This window comes from Heterocephalus glaber, unplaced genomic scaffold (assembly GCF_053883595.1).
Source record: "Heterocephalus glaber isolate CG9 unplaced genomic scaffold, H.glaber_assembly_v1.0 deba00001457, whole genome shotgun sequence".
Lineage (NCBI taxonomy): Eukaryota > Metazoa > Chordata > Mammalia > Rodentia > Bathyergidae > Heterocephalus > Heterocephalus glaber.
The window spans coordinates 47198866-47218479 of NW_028258305.1; the positions used below are offsets into that span (position 1 = coordinate 47198866).

Here is a 19614-nt window from a genome sequence, read left to right on the forward strand (position 1 = left end):
TACCCAAGAAATCACTGCCAAATTCTATGTGGCAAAATCTTTGCCTTATGTATTCTCCTAAGTGTTTATAATTTAAGCATTTATGCTTAGGTCATTGATCCATTTGAAGCTAATTTTTATATGATATAAAGTAAGCCTCCCAATTCATTCTTTTGCATGTGGGTATCTATTTTTCTCACACCATTTGGTAAAAAGACTGTTCCTGTGTCAATGCCACATCATTGTTTTTTAAATTACTGTAGCTCTCTAATAAGTTTTGCAGTTAGAAGTGGAGTCCACTAACTTCATTCTTTTTCAAGATTGTTTGAAATTCTTTATAAACTTTAGGGTGGATTTTTCTGTTACTGCAAAAATGTCATTAGGATTTTGATAGGGATTCTATTGAATCTATAGATTTCTTTGGATAGTATTAGCATCTTAGCAATATTAAGTTTTCCAGTCTATAACCATCTTGTGAGAAGGCATGTCATTTATTTCTTTTCATTTTTTCATTGTACAAGTCATTCACCACTTTGGTTAATTCCTAAGTATTTTATTCTTTTTGATGCTATTATATGTAATTGTTTTCTTAATTTTATTTCTGGGTTGTTCATTGTTAAAGTGTGTAGAAATACAACTGACGTTTGCATGTTGATTTTTGTATCCTGATACTTTGTTGGATTAATTCAGTAGTTCTATGTGTGTGTGTTTCAGGGTACCTATATAAGATTGTAACGTGTGAACAGAGATCGTATTATGCCTTCTTTTCCAGTTTGGATGGCTTTCATTTATTCATTTTCTTTCCTGATTGCTCTGGCTAAAATTTCAGCAGTATGTTGAATAGAAGTGGTAAAAGTGAGCCTTGTTGATTTTAAGAGGAAAAGCTTTCAGTCTTTCATTGGTGTTGACTATTTTTTCATATATGACATATTCAAAGTTGAAGTAGATTCCTTCTATTCACAGCTTGCTGAGAGTTATTTTGAATCATCAAAGGATTCTGAATTTAATCAAAATGGTTTTTCTACATCCACTGAGATGACCATGTAGTTTTTTCAGTTTATTTTGCTAAATATTTTGCTCATATGTTGAATCATCCTCAAATTCCAGGAATGATTTCCACTTGGTCATAGTATATAATTTTTTAATATGCTACTAATTTGACTTGCTAGTCTTTTTTTGAGGATTTTTGCATCAATATCCCAAGGGATATTGGCCTGTACTTTTTCTAGTGCCTTTGTCTGGCTTTGGTATCACAGCAAAACTGGTCTTATAGAATAAGGCAGAAGTGTTCCATTCTGTTCAACTTTTGAAGTTCGAGGACTGGTGTTGGATACTTTAAATGTTTGGCAGAACTTATCAGTGAAGCCCTCTGGTTTGAAACTTTTTCTTTGCTGTTTTTTTTTTTTTTTTTTAACTTATTCTATCTCCTTACTAGTTATGTCTTCAGATTTTGTTTTTTCATGATTCAGTCTTGGTAGGGTTTCTGTTTCTAGGAATTTATCCCTTTCATCTAGTTACCCAGCTTTTGGCGTATGGTTCTTTGCAGTACACTCTTAGAATCCTCTATATTTCTATAGAATTGGTAGTAATATCCTCAAGGCTTTTTAGACTTAGATAAGGACATCTGTATGTTTTAATCTTTTGGGGAAAGATATATCATTAGCTCGGGAGAAAAGAAGGATTTTTGTATTTGATCGTGTGCTGTTTTCAGTCCTTATTAGTTCAGTGCAAGGCAGAAGTGGATTATCAAAGTTTGGGTGCTGAGAATTTTAAACCTTTTAATTTTGTTTTTGGTGGTAGTCTTGCCAATCCTGTAATTTCTACGAGTGTGTTTTAAACATCAGTGTACTACATTTGTATTTTTCAGTCGTAGTCAGTGAAAAATAATGAAACAGAAAAAGTGCACAATTTACATAGTATTGAGGCTCTCTCATGTAAAGATCACTCCTATATATATTTTTCATTTTTACTTTTTCTTGAGAGATGCGCAAGTAGTTTGAGAAGTAAAACAAAATCGAGGGACCTCAAGAAGACACCGAGCAGATACTCAGTGTAGGATAGTTAACAAAGTTATTTATGTAATTTTAATTTGGATCACACAGTGTACTTCTAAGTTACTATTTGGGTTTCTCTGCTACGAACAGCCAGAGAATTTAAGCTGATCTTAAAACCCACAGGAAAACAAACCAACCAACCCCAGACTCTACACAGTACGCTGCTTAATCCTTACACGATCCTGGCGGGTCAGTAGGCTGTTTGCCGTTTACGGTGTTGGAGCTAATACAAGGGCCGTGGGACAGCAGAGCTCACAGGACTTGGATGCAGAGCGTCTCAGCGTGACCACAGCCTACTCAGGACTCCTAACTGCGGTTCTTCCCTAAGCATGGAGCCGTCTCGGGAGGAGGCTACAGTAGGCGCAGCCCAATTAGCCGTTCACAGGACTGTGGTTTCCTTCCTTCTCTTCCAACACAATCAATGCCTGTCACAAAGGACAAGCGCCTCGCGACCCTAGGCACGGACTTGGAAGCTACGGGGACCACTCGTCGGCTGTTTTCCTGACCAACGAAGGACGAACACAGCACTGTCTACTCAGGCGTGCCCGGAACTCCCGCGCTACGCCGGCAGCGGACCAGCTTCTCGCGAGAAGACGGGTCCTCAGCAGGCACAAACTTCCCCCTTTCGGAACGCCGGTACTGTGGGCAAATTTCAACATCCGGGCGCGGAAGTGGTTTTAGTCGTTCGGAAGTCAAAACCCATTCCACACCGAACGCTAAGCCTTGGACAGTTATGGAAAGGCAGCAAGGGCAAGAAAGCCAGGCAGCGCTGGCAGTGGCTCAGGCGCATTTCGAGAAGGGCGAGTTCGCGGAGGCCGAGGCGCGGTACTCGGCGTACATTCGCCAGTGCGCCCATGCGGCCGCCGTCGGCGCGAGCCCCGGGAGGTAACTGTCGCGAGACGTGGGGCCCGGGGCGGCGGGCGGAGCCGCGTCCTGCCACGCTGTGGTCGCGGCCGAGGGGCTCGAGACCCGGCGAAAGCGCACGCCGGGGAGGCCACGCCTCGTTCTCAGCCCGCCGCGAGGCGACTTTGTGTTTCCCTGTTGTGAGCGGCGTTTCAATATGTGGGGAAAAGCCGTTAACTTTCGGGTGTCCATTGCCGGGCTTAAGAGCTACCAGTTCATCCAAAGGTCCTGTTTATGGATGTTTCGGGCCGGTTTCCTAAACACCAGGCTTCTTGAAAAGACAGCCCTGCTGTCATGTCATCGCAGGGCTCTGAGGTCACACGTCCCGTCAGTGTTGGAACGGCCCTGGTTGACCAGCAGAGTGTGCCGGTGTTACCTGGAGGGTTGGCGTGCGGCTTCTGGTTCAAGTCGGCATGCGCAGCTGTGCTGTCTTCGGGCTCCCCGCCCTTTCCTTGTAGTTGGGTGGAGGACACGAGCTTGTGTGTCCTGAGTTCCCGTAGTCTGGATTTGCCGAATGCGTCTTTCTGCTGTATTTTAGTATGGTCATCTGCCTCCTACAATACTTGTGAGCTGGTGGCTAAATCTTAAGGTTTAGACCCAAGTCTAACCCAATATTATGGCAGGAATGTAGGTGGGACTGAGTGCTTCCACAGGGAGGCTGTAATGTCTTGGTTTCCTTTTTGCGGTGTTAGCCTCAACTGCTCGTATCTGAGTGTCCAAAACATCTCCGGGGTTTATGCTCGGATCTGTAGCATTTGTTGTTACTTCGGGTATTTCCCTTGTGCTTGTTGATGGTGCGCACGGGCCGTGGTGGCGGTGGCTTAAAGGAGAGGGTTGGTTGGACTTCGGCAGTTGTGAGATATCTGCATCACCCACTTCTCCCTTAGAGGATTCGATTTTTCTTGATAAAACGCCAGTTTGTAGTTTGCATAAGGCTTAACTGAACACTAGGGGCCTGATATTTATTGTTTTTGTTAAACTCCTATGGCATTAAACTGGAAAGATGAACACGCTTTCACATTTCAGTGATACACCAGACTGACGGTTAATAGAAGTTTCTGAACAGACAGTAGGCTGGTGCCACCATGCTTGCCTCAGTCCCCCCTCCCAAAGATTAGTAAATGTAGGAAACTTAGTGTCTTTGCTTCAAGCTCTGAGAATAGAGGGCCTCTAGGAGGTTTCAAAAAATACTCATCAGCAGCAGGTATGTGGATGCTTTCCAGTCTTGTTATTCTTCTGCACATCAGGCTAAGAACCCAGCTGTCCATGTAAATGTAATTTCTGCCCTTTGCCGGCATAAACAAATAAAATTTGCCATGGGTCAGTTGGAGGGAGCTCAGCATGCCTGCATTCTCATCTTGGCTTTGCTGTGTGACTGGTACCTTTTCTCATCTTCATCTGGTGTCTTTCTCATCTGTAAAATTAACCTTCAATTTCCTTACAGTTGTAAAATTCTCCTAGGAATTCATGGATTGAAACTGAATTTGGTCAGTTAAGTTTTCCCCCCCAAATATAATCTTTTGGAGATTAAATGTGTTTTTAAAAGATTGGGGCACTGAATCATCTTGAAGTAGTATTTACAGTGTTTAAATATCTTTCACTCTGAATGGTTTATCACATTTTCTTTTTAATATCCAAAGGTGGCAGCCTTAACCATAACTTAATTTTCAAATATTTTGTCTTTGCCAAAGCCAGCAAATGCTAAAAATCCACATTAGGTAACTTGGTTAAAATCTATTACCAAAAATACTAGCCTCAATATAACAGAAAAAAACACTTCAGTATAAACTGTTGGCCCATTGCTTTAAAATCGGAAACAAAATTTCTGCGTGAAAAATAGGCTTTTAAAATTTCTTGTAATGGGACCTAAGTCTAAATCTAACATACTGAGTATAAGAATTTATGAGAAAGTCTCAAAACTTCAAATTTAAGGGCTAAAACCTTACTGAAGTCCCTAAGCTGCTTTTTTTCTTCAAACTCTTCATGGGTAGCAGATCAGCTGGTGTCCCAACAGACAGATGGAGGGCATGGGGCTCTTGTTCTCTAGCTTTAATGCTGCTCTACTGGCATCTGAAGTATCTTTGTACAGGTCTCTCTCATTCAGGGCTCACAGAACAGAAATTTTTCCCAAGTTTGCAGTAACTCCTCTCTGCTTAGCAAACTCCACTGTGAGTGCCTTTGCAGGCCAAAGCAGTGAATAGTCCTTGTCTAAGATCTGAAGGATCTAGATGTTAAGGGAAGTAGCTGACTGCAGCCACGAATCTTTTCTGAGGACTGCACTCTGCACCATGGGGTATAACAGAAATGTCAGATAAGTCTAATTTGCAGGTTTGAGAATCACTTTGGAAAAATTTTGCCCCTGACTCATAGCAGCGGCCCCGAATGCTCTCTGTGTAGGTGATTTGTCCTGTGCAAAGGTTCAGGGCAGTGAGTGGTGGGGCTGTGACCTGTTACAGCGGTGGCTTCTCATGTGGCTGGGTGTCCAGTCCTTTGGGGAACCTCCACTCACCTCACGTTCTTGGGGCAGCCTGTAGAGCTGTCAGGGACAGAGCTGATTCTGCCCTGGTCTGCAGGGTGGAACAGAGCTCACCCTCTGATGAGGAAGCCAGGCTGGCCTTGGCTGGAGAGTGGGCAGGTCCCGCCCAGCTCACTCTCTGGGGATCAGCTTGTTGAAGTTTCACCCAGGGCTGACTTGAATTTCTTTATCAGTGGAATACAACTTCAAATCTCATTGTTTTAGGTTTCGAGAATGACCTTAACAGTTCAGTGTCTGACATGTCCATTGCAAACGTGAACTTTGGGCTAGCTTTCCTTTCTGTGTCTGATCTTTGCCCCATAGTGTGTGCTTAGAAAATGAACAGTAATTTTAATACTGTATTCAACAAAACGTGGCAATGAGCAGGGGCTTTGAACACACTGTAAAATCTTGTGCTTTTCCGATTGGCATTGTGGCGCTCTAACCCCATGAAACACATAAACAAAAAGTGATTTCAGTACCTTATGTATTTCAGCTTTGTTTCAGCTTGGTTTTTCAGTGTAGGACAGCATGTTCCAGGCTATGAAGTTTTGACAGTGCTCAAAAGAAAATGAAAGTGGAAATGAGAGGAATTTGGTAGCAGGGTGTTTTTAATGTGAACTTTTTGTTTAAAGCAAATGCAGCCCTGAGGATTTGGCTACTGCCTATAACAACAGGGGGCAGATCAAGTACTTCAGGGTTGATTTTTACGAAGCCATGGATGACTACACATCTGCCATAGAAGTCCAACCCAGTTTTGAAATTCCTTATTACAACAGAGGGTTGATATTGTATAGACTGGGTAAGAATTTATATTTGATTTGATGTTATGCTTTTCTCATTGATTATGTTCTGTTATTTCAGAGCTATCAGCTGTTGTAAAATGAATGTAGTGATGATTGGGTTTTAGGGTTAAGTGAAATTTAGGTTTAGCACTTGGAACAAAGGAAGTGTACCTGGGCTTATTTTAGGCGTTGGCAGGCATTATGATCACAGCGGAGCGCCAAGGTGGGAAGTGGATCTGGGCACAGGCCTGGGGCCCCATCAGGCAGAGCCTGCGCATTGAGGGTAGTGCTGGCAACCTGTGACACTCCGTGAGTTAAAATCTTCGGAGATTTTTGAGACAATCACAGTGAAGCTTACATTTCTGTATTAGAGGGACTGTTTTTTGTTTCCCAGTTTTACTGCACTTATGTAAAAGAGGTGATATGCTTATTGAAATGTCATAATTTTTGCTACTTACCCATTAAATCTTCTAAACCCACAACTAGATTGATTGATTTAATTTTTGTGGTGCTGAGGATTGAACCCAGGGACTCACACATTTATTTACTAGGCAAGTGCTTTACCATTGAGCTACACCCCAGCCCTGCAATAGCTGATTGGGGCATAATTATTCCATACGGGCACATAACATTTCTTTGATGTACACAGCTCTATATAGTTACTAAGAAAAATAAGCTTTCTTTACTAGGAGTGATTGAAAGCTCATAAATACAAAGCAAAACTATGTGTATCTAAACTTTGCTGTGAATAATATGTAGAAATATTCAGCATTTTTTCCTTTTCCATTGTTTTGGATTCTGGCACAGGATATTTCGATGAAGCTTTGGAAGATTTCAAGAAAGTATTAGACTTAAATCCTGGATTTCAAGATGCTATTTTGAGTTTAAAACAGACTATTCTAGACAAAGAAGAAAAACAAAGAAGAAAAACAAAAAGAAATATTGAAAAAAATTATTGAACTTTTCAACTTAATTGAAATACTAATTTATGATCCTTACACCTGCACCTAATTGGCTATAATTTAAGATAGATATTGAGCTCTTTGTATTTAAGGTAAGAGATCCATGCATTAGCACTGAAAGTTAAACAATGTTTAAGATTGTTAATTTCAGGTTGAAAACTATTTTGATTTGGCTGATTTTTAGAGAGTGTACATAAATAATTGCAATGTATAAGTGTGTATGATTACAGTGTAATATTTTAAATAAATGTATTTTCTTCAGTAAATCTTATTTTTGCTATTTTTTATTTGAAAAAAACTTCACCTACAGAAAAGTTGAAAGTATAATGCCATCAACATTGAGAAACTACTCGCTTAGTTTCATTGGTTGTTAACATTGTGCCATATTTGCCTTTTCTCTGTATTTAAAAACAAAACGTTTTGCTGAATCATTTGAGAATAAGATACAATTATCACAGTACTTCACCCCTAAATATTTCAGCCTGTATCTTTCAAGAATAAAGACATTCTTTTTTATTATCATAATACCATTATAATACTTAGTAAAGTTAATAATTCTATAATGTCCTCCATATCCAGAGTGTATTCAGATTTCCCCAATTCAAAATATGTAGATTTTATTTTTGGGTCTGTAGACTATCAGGTTTCATTGCTCTGTTATGTCTTTGAGTTCTTTTAATCTAGAATCATTGTCGCCTGTTCATTTTCTCCGTTGCAGCATTTGCTTTGAGAGTAAAGCTAGCTATTGTGTGTAGCTGGGCTTGGAAAGACAAAATATTTGGGCTTAAAAATAGGCACATGTCATACAGGAGAGCAATTAGAATTCAACATACACTTGATTTTCTCTAGAAATCACTGATAGGTTAAGATTTAAAATTACTGTATATTGAACGTAGTTTTCTGTGGGTCATGAAGTTATTTTCATCATTACCATTTTTGAATGCTGAAGCTAAGCATTCATACTGTAGCTAAACATTCGTAGTCTAGCGAAGCATTCGTACTGTAGCGATTTACGGGTAGTGTGGGGTGGCCAGGAAGGGACTGATAGAAACACACTGTGGATGTAAAGCTTTAAAAATTCCTTTTTATTTGGGTGCAGCCAATGAGCGATTGGGCTCTGCTGAGGCCTCAGCACTGGGGAGGGCGGGGAGAGAAAGCAAGCAAGCTGACGCCTGAGCTCTGTCCACATCTTTGAATCTTTATTGTTGTGGTTTGGCTTTCAGACATAGGACCCTCAGCTTGAGATTCCCAAGCTAGTATATCACTGCTGCAGCAAACTGTTCGGGGTGGACGCGACCCTGTGAGCAGGAAGACAGTGGCCGGCGTCTGAGAGGCGGGCGCAGGGTGCTCCTGTGGCCTCAAGCCGGTCGCCCCCCTCAGCCTTAGCAGGGCTCTATTTTATTTTTATTTTTTTGAGTAAAAGTGAGCTCACAAAGCAGACAAAGTAATTGCCGTGTGTGTAGTTCATATATAATATCTGGCAAGAATACATGGGGAATTTGTACTGCAGGTGAATGAATATGAAGAGGAAATTAAGTTTGATGGCCAGAAAGAAAAAGTATATTTCTGGAATTATTCACATTTTCCAGTGATTTATCTCTCCATTGTTAGAAATGAATTTATAAGGTTGCATGAACACAGAAAAATCCTTTTTTTAAAAAAAAACCCTTTTTTTAAAAAAGTGAAATCTGTAGATGTTAGACCTTAAAACCATTGCACCCGAAGAACCCAGTACCTAAAAAATACTTAAATGACTTTATATTCTCTTGGCACATACTCTTTTTTTTTTTTGGTACCAGAGATCGAACTCAGAACCTTGTGCTTGCAAGGCAGGCGCCGGAACCACTGAGCTAAGTCCCCCAAAAGACATTTTTAAAGAAGTATTCTTTTTTTTATTGTATCTGATCCTAATAAAGAGTAAAGAGAAGAGGGCCGGGGATTTAGCTCAGTGCCTGCCTCACAAGCACAAGGACCCGAGTTCGATCCCCGGTACCAAAAAGAAAATAATAAAAATGTCTATTGGTTCGCTGGATTTTATTAAAAGTTTCTTCATTAAAAAAAAAAAAAGCCACTGAAATGGAAATTGGAGACCCAGGCACTATTTTCTCATTTGTAACTGGAAGTAACTGAAGAGTAATGCATTTATCTTTGAAAGTAGGTATTGTACATTCAGATTCTGGGCTTCTGATTGGCTAATACTTTTGATACTTTGCTTAAGGATAGTCTTTGGTTCAGTATTATGCATCTTTCCCACATTTCAGTGTTTGCTTCATCCTTTTTTCTGTTAGAAAAATACTCAACTTGTATTGTCTTCTAAGTTGTTTTCTCTGCAAAAATAAAGTAGAAAACTGTGGTTTGATACCAGAATTTTTTCCCCAAAGTATAATAAAATAGAATAAATTGATTCATGTTTTGTTTTTGGGTTTAGAAAGTTACCTGTTTGCCCTTTTGGAAAGTCTGGAGCTGATGCAGCCGTGCACTGTCTGTGATAGCAAACTACAGTGCTGGTGGCAGAAGGAAGAGCAAGCTAAACTTGCAGTCAGATTGAGCCAGGCTGGTTGCTCCTGTGTCTTTCCTGGATTTTCTCCTCTCTCACTGGTGTCTTTGGCTGAAACATAACCTTGGCCTCCTATTACCATCTTTCCAAGTGGGCATACTATATTTTATCTCTGTCGGGGCAGATGAGTCCAGCGTTTACACTGATGCTCATCTGAGTGTAGTTCTCTTACAAATTTTAACTTCAAGGGTCAAATAATTAAACCTATCTCTTGCTTAACAACTTCAGTTGGTGCCAGAAAATGCTGCTTCTGAGTGAAAAGCCATTACATGAAAAAATACTTTTAATTGGAAAAATTCCATTTTATCCCACGATACCCTCTTTTCACAGTAAGAAAAATAAAAAATGAAAACAAGTGCCTGTAAGTGTAACAATTTGAAAGTAACTAATTTGCACAGACTGTTATGAGTGCTTACTTGTTTTTTTCTGGGGACACATAGGGAAACAGCTGCATTGAGATGTGATTCACATACAGTTCATTTATTTGAATTGTACAGTTGGATGGTTTCTAAAGTATATTCCGAGTTTCTGTGCCATGTTTTAAAACCAGTTTTTAAGTTTTTTGAATTGCATGCAAACAATAAAGTTGTTACACAGAAAGGTACCTTTAAGCAAATTAAAGCAGTAGTAATTTTTTTTTTTTCTTCTCGGTACCGGGGATCGAACTCAGGACCTTGTGCTTGCGAGGCAGGCGTGGTGCCACTGAGCTACATCCCTGGCCCCTAGGCGAATTAAATACTAAATGTGAGATGCTTCAAAAAATAACAGTATGTGCATAACACAGATCAAAGATGTCACCTCTTCTGGTTTTGTCAAAATACATAGCACGGTGGTAATTTGTTTCATGTGCTGTTCTCTGAGTAGAAACTCATGCTATGGAGATGAGGGAAGGTGTCTGTGCTGGAGCTGTGATGTTGGATTATTTAGGGTGTTTGGGCGAACACTTGTTTTTTTAAAACTAATTGTTGATGATCATGTGGCGTGGGCTTTGTTTTCAAGAGCCTAGGGAAACAGACCAAACTGTTGCTGTGTGAGCTAAGTATGTCTTTTTAAAGGCTTCCATACAAGTTCAGATTTTAGCGTTCTACGTTTCTTAAACTGTGACCATAAATTAGAATAGGCTTCCAAATTAAAATGGTATTTGTTAGATTACATTTCACATCTAACATAAGGGAACTTCAGAACTTCTGCATAAAGAAAAGAAGGATGATAAATACAATTTAATTTTTGTTTTTGAAAAAATAAAGCAAATGATAAGATGAAAAAAACATAGTTCATGCTTTTCAAATTTTTAAGAAAGTAAAAGCACAAATCCATGTAGCCAGACAAATGATAAAAAGAGAAACCCGTAAGTTATGAAACTTATGACTTTGAGTCCGCATAGAACAGTAACACAAGGGTGTGGCTGCATAACCCTTGTTCTGTGTGGGTCATCACAGGCAGCGAAGAACTTAATTTTCATAAAGGAGGAACCTGAGGCTAAGAAATGCACCTTGCCCAGCTACATCCGAAACCCCTATTAACCTTTAAAGCTGCAATTAGTATCAGTTGATTGGGTGCCAAACTGATATCAACTCAAAGCAGATTTTAGTTTTTCCTGATAAAAAATTTGTGCATAAATTACTCAAAAATGTTTTAATATAAATCAAGGTGAGTATCAAAACAGTTTTAAAATATATTTTGTTAACGGAACATTATTGCAATGCTAGAATCGCTTGTTGGTCATTTTCCTTCCTAATTGAAAACAGACACACAAGCTGGTGAAAAGCAGATGAATATTAAAGCAAACTGCATTTGGAAACTTGAAAGCCACGGTTGCCAATATGTAAATTTGTATCTTATGTTAAGAAAAAGCATCCAACACTTAGCAGGAAGGCAAAAGGAAGACTACACGTTCTTTCAGCATCAGAGTGAACCCAGACCAAAAGACCCACCCCAAACTGTTTGATTCTACTCTTGGTTAGGGCCCAGACTGAGGTTACACATAACTTGTTAAGTTTTGTCTAGAGAAAGTACAAATGAATTCTGTCTGGTAGGAAAGATGACCCTAAAGCTCATGGCTCTATTGCCATAAAGAACACTAACCATTTTTGTCTCTAACTTGGCAATTTTATTTCCAAATTCCTCCTTCATTGCCTGTAAGTACTGTACTTGGTCTTCCAGTGCTTACTGTTCTGGTTCTTAATGAGTCAAGTATTTGCCATGTTTTCATTCCATATTCTTATGAGTCATGCTTCACTTTTAAAAATTTGTATTTTAACACTACTATTGAAAGAAACAAACACCTTAAATAGAGGTTATCATTATGTGGTCTCATTTTTAATAGGAATAAGAATGAAAGTTTCTATTTTGCTGACTCCTATTTCTTTAAAATATTCAATGATTTCTGTTTGGGTTATGCAGACGTTTAATTGAGATCTGGCTGAAGCAATGTATAGGAAGGACCTTCACCCTTAATAAAAACACCTAGAGTTAAAACTACTTTCAAAAGTAGTAAAAACTGCAGAAGAATACATAGTAAAAGCTTGGATTGCAAGTAACTTGTTCTGCAAGATGAGCAAACATTTCTAGTAAGTTTTAACTTGATAAATGAGTGATGTTTGAAATATGAGTACATGATCACAACTGAGCCAGTGGTTCCCCCACCTCGCCTCAAGATTGTCCCCCAATGGGCTAGGGATTTAGCTCAGTGGTGCCACCGCCTGCCTCAAAAGTGCAAGGTCCTGAGTTCAATCCCTGGTACCAAAAAAAAGATTGTCCCCCCAGCAGCAAGAGGTTATGGAGAAGATCTCATCTGCAGAGGAGTAGAAAAAAGCAGAGAAATCCCTCAGTTCAAATGAGATTAGGGAGATGTGTAAAATGTGGGAGACTGCATCAAGTTTTGTAGAAAAGCACCACCCGTACAAGGCTGCAAGCGATGAACTTGTTCAATCACAATGCAATGTCACATTTTTGAGAAGTCCTCTACAGGAGGCAAAAGCAAGTGTCATTGGAGAGATTCCTTGTTTCAGCTGCATGAAAAGAAAGACTCCAGTGAGCCAGCAGATAGCAGTGATTGCCCAGGGAGTCATCTAGACAGTAACCCTCCTCGCGTCTCCCTCACAGCAGCTGAAGCTTTTCAAAGGTAAGTGCAGGTTAATTTGATTTTCCTTATGTTTTGTATGTTATTATTTTGTATGACATTACAGGATTGTAATCATGTTTTTATGAATATTTTTGCGCTGTGGAACAAATCATCTGAGTTTCCATTCTTTCTTATGGACAAATTTGCTTTGAATACCAAGGGCTTTGGATTACACACATGTACCTGGAACAAATTATGCTCACAAACCAAGGTTTTACTCTAATGTAGAAAGTTTCCTCATTATTCACGCACTTCCTTGAGGATGGTCACTGTGCATATCTGTCCTTACAGACCTTATTCTTTGTTCAAATCCATGGACATGTGTCCTCATATACATGCACAGAATTATGTTTTATATCTATTATTCAGCAACTTCAGTCACTTCCTGGCCATTCTTTCATGTACGAACATAGAAATCTACCTCATTCTGCATTGACTCGTAATTTTTTTTAAGGAGGAAATATTTACTTCTTTATTGGTACATTTTAGATACCCCATTCATCTAGGGGACTTGTGCCTGTACATGGTATATCTTGCTTCTTTTTCTCCCATTCACCTCCTCCCTTCAACCTCTCTTCCCCTCTCTATTTACAAAGCTTTGTTTCTATTTTTTCCTTCTATTATCTTTCTTCCTGTCCCTTCCTTCCCTCCCCCCTCCCTCCTCCCTTGTTCCCCTTCCCATTTGAACACTTTCTTCCCATTTCCCAGTATCTATCATACATTTTGGTTCTTATTTCCACTTTTGGTTTCTCACCCCAGAGAAGCAATGCGATATTTAAACGTGCTGCGACCAGCGCGGGTGAACCGGAGACCCGAGCGGGGCAGGGGAGATAAGGAAAAAACACAGACACACACACGTAAAGAGAAAAGCTCGGGGTCCGGGCATGTAGCAGTGGCACCACGCCTGCCTGGCAAGCACAAGGTCCTGAGTTCAACTCCCGTACCAGAAAGAAAAGCTGGGGCCAGCCGGGATGCAGCTCTCGGATGGAGAAACTGCTGCCCAGTGCTTGCTCAGCGTGTTTACTTCAAACAGTTGCGAGGGGAAGTGTCGGGGCGGTTTCAGAAAGAGCAGGCGCTAATCTGTTAACATGGAAAGTAGGACACTGAAAGCTAGCTAGTTGAGCTAGGTTAGTTATCAGGAACACGGAGCTTCCTGTGCTGCTCCCCTTCCACCTAAGCTAAAGGTCAGGAGCTGAGCACCGCCGGTGTCTTTGACCGCTTCATGTCCCAGAGCCAGACTTCGTACATTTCTCGGGTTCAGCTGGAGACCCTCGGCTCAGTCGCTTCCCACGGCTCCCTACGAACATGTATGTCCGATTTATTTCACTTAAAATATTTGACCCATAATTTAAAAAGCCACATTAATAATGACTGCCAGTGCTTTGATATGGCAGTAATAATTAAAGTGGCACAGAAGGCATACATGAGAAATACCATACCACCCCGTGCTCCTCCAGGGTCCACCTTTAACCAGCACGACTGGAAGCCAAAGGCTCGAAGCCCCCTCCCTATTCCTGTGAGCCATCTTTGAAAGCTATTTTTAGTTCTGTTTCCTACCTTAGTGTTGTTCTCTCCAGCTAGTTTTAACTGGTTCACACCAAGACTGTCTCTGAATGTGTTCTTTTGTCTCCACGTTTGTTTGAACCCAGTCTCGCTTCGTGCTGAAGCTCTGTGGGAGGCTGCGGAGTTGGTGCGGCACGTGCACGTGCTCCGCGGTTCGAGGCGCCTGGGCTCTTGGTCCTGCCGCCCCCTGGCTGACGTCTGCTGCCCTGCTTAGGGCTGACTCCGAGCCAGTGGCCCTGGAGCAGCGTCCCGAGTCTCGCTTGCAGTCCATCTCGTCTGCCGCCACCCCAGGCCAGAGGTCACTGGCCGAGTGCGAGTCTCTTCGCCCTCGCCCTGAGGCCTTCTCAAGGCAGCGTCCAGAGGGCCTTCTTCAGGAAGAAGCAAGGATCTCGCGGAGGCTAAAGCTGAAGGCCTCTCCTCCCTTCCTCGCTCCATGGCCTTCTCCCCGCCCTGCTCTGACCTCGGGGCTTTCACATTGCAAACCCCTGTTACGCTTTACGTCCCTTTATTTTTCTCCCAGTACCCACCGCATGTTTTATTCATCGCCGGCTTCCTCCCCCTGGCAGGCCGTGTGTCTGCTTGGATCACTGCTGTGCGGCAGCCTCAGGACTGTGCCCAGGGGACAGCAGGCCAAAGCCCTGCGGGGGACCAGGGCAGTGGTGACGGGAATCTTCTCATGAACTTGCAACTCGGATCTTGTGGATGCATCACTGGCTAATAGGTAAAGGGCAGACGAGCATTTGATCCCTTCTTAGTTGACCTTGAGGATAGTTTATAGTTAGATTTTCGTTTTTATTTAAGATAGTTTACTCTCCCCGTTTAATTTAGAAGAAGAAAGCCTCCTAAGGGGTCAGATCACCAGGAGCTGTGTTTTAACATCACTTTATAGCAGGTGTCTGTGATGGGCTCACTTGTGCCCCCCAGAAGGCTTGTTGAAGTCTCAGCCAGATGGGAGCTTCTGGGAGTGGAGTCTGCAGATCTTCTTCATGAGATGATGGAATGGAGCAGGTGGGTCCTTAGTCCAGTCTGACGGTGTCCTTATCCACGCCACCCCCGTGACTGGTGTCCTCCCCCAGGAAGGAAATCTGGACGCAGACGTGGATGGGTGCCTTGGAAGACGGAAGCAGAGGTCGGAGTGATGCTGCCCAGGCCTGGGAGTCCTGGGGCTTCCTGAACTGGAAGCGGCGCGGAGTCTTCTGCCGAGGCTTGGGAGAAAGCGCAGCCCTGCAGACACGGTGAGTGTGAACTTTCGGGCTCCCGGACTGCGGGGAGGAGGTTTCTGCTGTTACAAGTCGTGCAGCTGGGCGTGCTTTAGTGCGGCCACGCTGAGGAGCTGCGTGCTCGATACTGGTTCCGTTCTCAGGTGATGGCCTCCTGCACCCACCAAAGGGTTTTGAAGAAAAGGTGGGCCTTCTGTCAGAATGGGCCTGTGAACCAAGATTCCTGGGGTATAGGAGGGCAAGAGAAGGCTGTTTCTTTATTTGGCCGTGACCCTGACGATCAGGAAAGGAACCAATGACTGAGCGCCATACTAAACATGCTGCCTGCAAGAAATTCATGGCCACCCTGTGTGCCTTTGAGACACTCAGCTCTTGCAAAACCAAGGCTCCTCTGATTTGCGATTGGAAAAGCAAAGTGGGACTCACTGCAGACTGCCAAACAACAAACCGTTACTAGCAAGCCGGGTGGAAAAGTATCCACGTTGGCCAAGCAGCCGGGACTGGGAGCTGTCAGCCTGGGCCTGCAGGACAGAAATCGTTTCCATCACGAGTCCTGGCAGCCAATAGACTTACCGGGACTGGACCAGCTTCTTGCATGGGGAGAGTGGAGGCTCATGGGGGAGGCGCCTGTGTGTTGAGAGCCACAGTCTCCGTGTCCTGCCAGCACACGGCAAGGGCAGCGTCCGCCTCTCTACCTGCACTGTTCTGCCCCTCCCTGCCTGTGTGGTGTTCTCTCCAAGAATATCTTTTTCTCTTTTCCTGATTTACTTCACTCTTGCTCATTCTTCAAGAATTGGCCAGTTTCCACCATTACCTTTAATCTTCCCCTCCAGGGTCAGTGCCTGCCCCTGCCTCTGTCTAGCTCCACTATGCTGATGCCTCATAGCTGGCAGCCTTGGTGTCCCGGGCTTTGCAGGAAGCAGACTTGTGGGCTTGGGGCATAGCCGGGTGGTAGAGTGCATGCTTAGCCCATGTGAGCCCCTGGGTTCGATTCCCAGCACCGAAGAAAAAAGAAAAAGGAGGGTGGGTTCTTTGCCCTGTGCAGATCTCCCGGCCCAGAGCGTGGTCTCCCGGCCCCAGGTGGTTTGGGTGCGCTGTGGCTGCAGAAGCCCAGCTGTCACATCTCTGGGGTGACCTTTGGAGCAGCAGCATCAGTGGCACCTGGAACATGTTAGAGGTGCGGGTTTGGGCCCTCCCCCAAAGCGGCCGAATCTGAGTCCCTGGAAGCTGCCTCCGGTTGGGGACCGCTGCTCTTGTCCTTTGGCTTAGCGTCTGTCATGGGCCTTCATTCTGTGGGTGTTTGCTGTCCCCTTCAACATGGGGGCCTGCCTGCAGAAGCCATATCAGTCAAGGTCGAGTGTGTTTCTGGTGCTGATCCAGCTGTGCGCATGTGTGACATGTCCCGTGACCCCCGCACTTGGCCACCTGCAAGGCTCTGAACAAGGAGGTGGGGTGTGGGGAGGGGTCGGCAGCTGGGGGAGGGCCTCCCTGCACCCCTCTCCAGGGCTGAGCTCTTGGGGTGTTACGTGCGCTTCCTCTCTCAAATGGAGACCGTCAGTACCATGTGATTTTGTTATCTCAGCCTGACTGGATCCAGAATTCGGTCTCCCATAGTTTTATGTGGTTTTCCTTCCTGGAAAAAAGTCATTTTTATTTGCTATTAAAATAAAGCTGTGCTGGTGAATTTCCTTTCCTGGATCGATAAGTCCTTCATCTGGGCAGTGGCTGAGTGGGCTCCTCAGGCCTGCAGTGTGAGGGAGAAGGAATCTCAGACATGACTAATGCAGAGCCTCCTAGGGCTTCCTACTCGGGGACTCTCATAAATCGCTGCTGTGTTCCATCATCGGCAATTATCGCCCCAGGGAGCAGCACACTGGGCCGGAGCAGCCCGCCTGGCCCTGAGACTCTTCCTCCTCGGCTGGCTGCCTGCATTCACACTGCCAGAACCAATTCCTTTTGAGTTGCTCAGTGGGCACACAGTTTTCACCAGTCATAGAACCTTGAGCTGGATGGAACAGGGAAAAGGTGTCTGCTTTATTTCACAGGTATTTTATAGGGGGGGGGGGAGCCTGGGTCAAGTGTTCTGCAGTTGGTTAACAACAGAATTCTCAGTTTAGGGGATACTTACTGTCATTAATCCTGACACCCAATCTTAGACCCAGGCCAGGATCCAGGTACCTGTGCGGATCGGAACCCACGACCCAGTCCTGTGAGATCACACAGAGGCCGCAGGAAAGGACGCTGGCAGAAAGGACTTTGAAAGAAACTTCGTAGACATCACCATGTTTCCACCCGCTGCAATGCTGGCTGTCAGCTGATCTACACGTGTGGGAGGGAGGAGAAGACCTTCACATTCGGGGAGGCAGGGAGTGGGAACTGGGAAAGAGGTTGGGGGCTCACTAGGGAGCCTTCCGGTAAGAAAAATGCCCTCCATTTCCATGTGTTTGCACTGACGCCGCTTGATAACCCATTAATAAGTAACATTATTTCTATTTAGCAAAAGTGACGGAGTTTATTAGGCTACAATCAAAGTGAGGAAACAGCTTCAGATTCTTGGCAGCCAGTTGCCTTGAGGATGACCAGCCTGTCCTGGTTTGCCCAGGGAAACCTTCCTCGGGGAAAGGAATTCTTGCCAGGAGCTGCCCTGGCCTCAGAGGCCCTGATCAGGACCTGTTTTGTGGAGCAGATGGGCGCCTGGTGCCAGGGTAGGGTGTGAGGATGGAGCCCACAGCCCGAGGCAGCGTCACACTCCATTAACCGGGGTCCGCTGGTCACTGCCAGGGTGACAGCCTGCCTTGTTCTCTAATTCACACCAGAAGTTGGACAAGGTGGAGACCAACAGGAAGATGAACAACTCAGGCTTCAGGGGGCCAATCCTTGCTCCTTCTGCCTTGGGACACATTAGCCTCAGGGGTCAAAACCTTAACCCAGACTTAGCTCAGGCAGAAGGGATCTAATGTGAAGGCGACAATCTCCTGGAAACCGGAATGGGTTCTGAAGCAACTGCTCAGGTGGACAGGAAGCCCTGGAGGGGATGCTGGGTTTCTCTGGGAGGGGGACCGGGCCAGGGGACCCTCTGGGCAGCTTAGAAGGGCACGACCCCCAGCAACAGCTTCCCAGAGAGGACGAGATCTTGGACAGTGGCAGGCGCTGCCACACCTGGAGGGTGTGTGCTGCTGCCGTGGCCCAGGTGAGGTTCACAGTGAGGAAACAAAACGCCTGGCCCGAGAGCAGGCCCCCGCAGGAGAGTGAAAGCTGCACAGTCCTCTTCCCACTAGCAGGGGTCACTGGCCCTGGGTGGGGACGGAGCGGGCAAGGAGGTGGGGGACTGTCAGCACTGTCACAGCGAGTGGAGGGCTCCACGCGCGCGGAGGAGGCAGTGTGAGGGAACACGTGTGTCTCCTCAGCCCAGGCCTGGCTCCAGACTCACTCGGTCCTGCGGGACCACAGGTGTTGCGTCTTCTCCTCAGGCTCACGAGTGCTCCTCCTTCCAAGGCTTCGGGCTGCTGCTTCCTTTCTGATGCTTCTCTCTCCTCGGTGCTGTTTTCCCTTCTCTAGATACTTCGGCCAGTCAGATTACACCCACTACTGAAAGCCATTTGCTTTTGATATCTATCTATCTATCTATCATCTAAATAGGATCTCACCGTGTAGCCCACGCTGGCCTTGACCTCACAGACATCCTCCTGCCTCAGCCTCCGGAGTGCTGGGACCACAGGCTTTCACCACCACAGCCGGCTCTTTTGCTTTTTAGAACAGTTCAACCGTTCGATAAATGCCAATACACAAATCCCATCTTATTAGGCGCCCTTTAGAAGGGTCTCCTTTCTGTAAGCCAACACTTGGCATTGAAACTGTCCTGCTCCGTGTTCCATGCAATCAGTGTTTCTAAAATCCTGGTAGTGCAGTGCGTCCTCAGTGGGGGAGAAGCCAGCATCTCAAATCCTCCAGG

General features: G+C 44.3%; 1 protein-coding gene across 1 annotated transcript; it reads left to right on the forward strand.

The window, feature by feature from the left end:
* The first annotated feature begins 102 nt into the window (after nucleotides 1-102).
* On the forward strand, nucleotides 103-17350 carry Ttc32 (tetratricopeptide repeat domain 32). Its single transcript, XM_004839041.4, has 4 exons — nucleotides 103-2918; nucleotides 6087-6253; nucleotides 7044-15677; nucleotides 15806-17350. Exons 1-3 carry the CDS (start codon nucleotides 2767-2769, stop codon nucleotides 7193-7195), a joined length of 471 nt encoding a protein of 156 aa, XP_004839098.1. The 5' UTR covers nucleotides 103-2766; the 3' UTR covers nucleotides 7196-15677; nucleotides 15806-17350.
* The last annotated feature ends 2264 nt before the right edge of the window (nucleotides 17351-19614 follow it).

What these genes read in the sequence shown, in the direction of transcription:
- Ttc32 (XM_004839041.4), top strand. Translation starts at nt 2,767, where the DNA reads ATGGAAAGGCAGCAAGGGCAAGAAAGCCAGGCAGCGCTGGCAGTGGCT. An exon ending in GTCGGCGCGAGCCCCGGGAG is followed by an intron (nt 2,919 to 6,086) that starts GTAACTGTCGCG and finishes TTTTGTTTAAAG; the next exon opens with CAAATGCAGCCCTGAGGATT. An exon ending in GTTGATATTGTATAGACTGG is followed by an intron (nt 6,254 to 7,043) that starts GTAAGAATTTAT and finishes ATTCTGGCACAG; the next exon opens with GATATTTCGATGAAGCTTTG.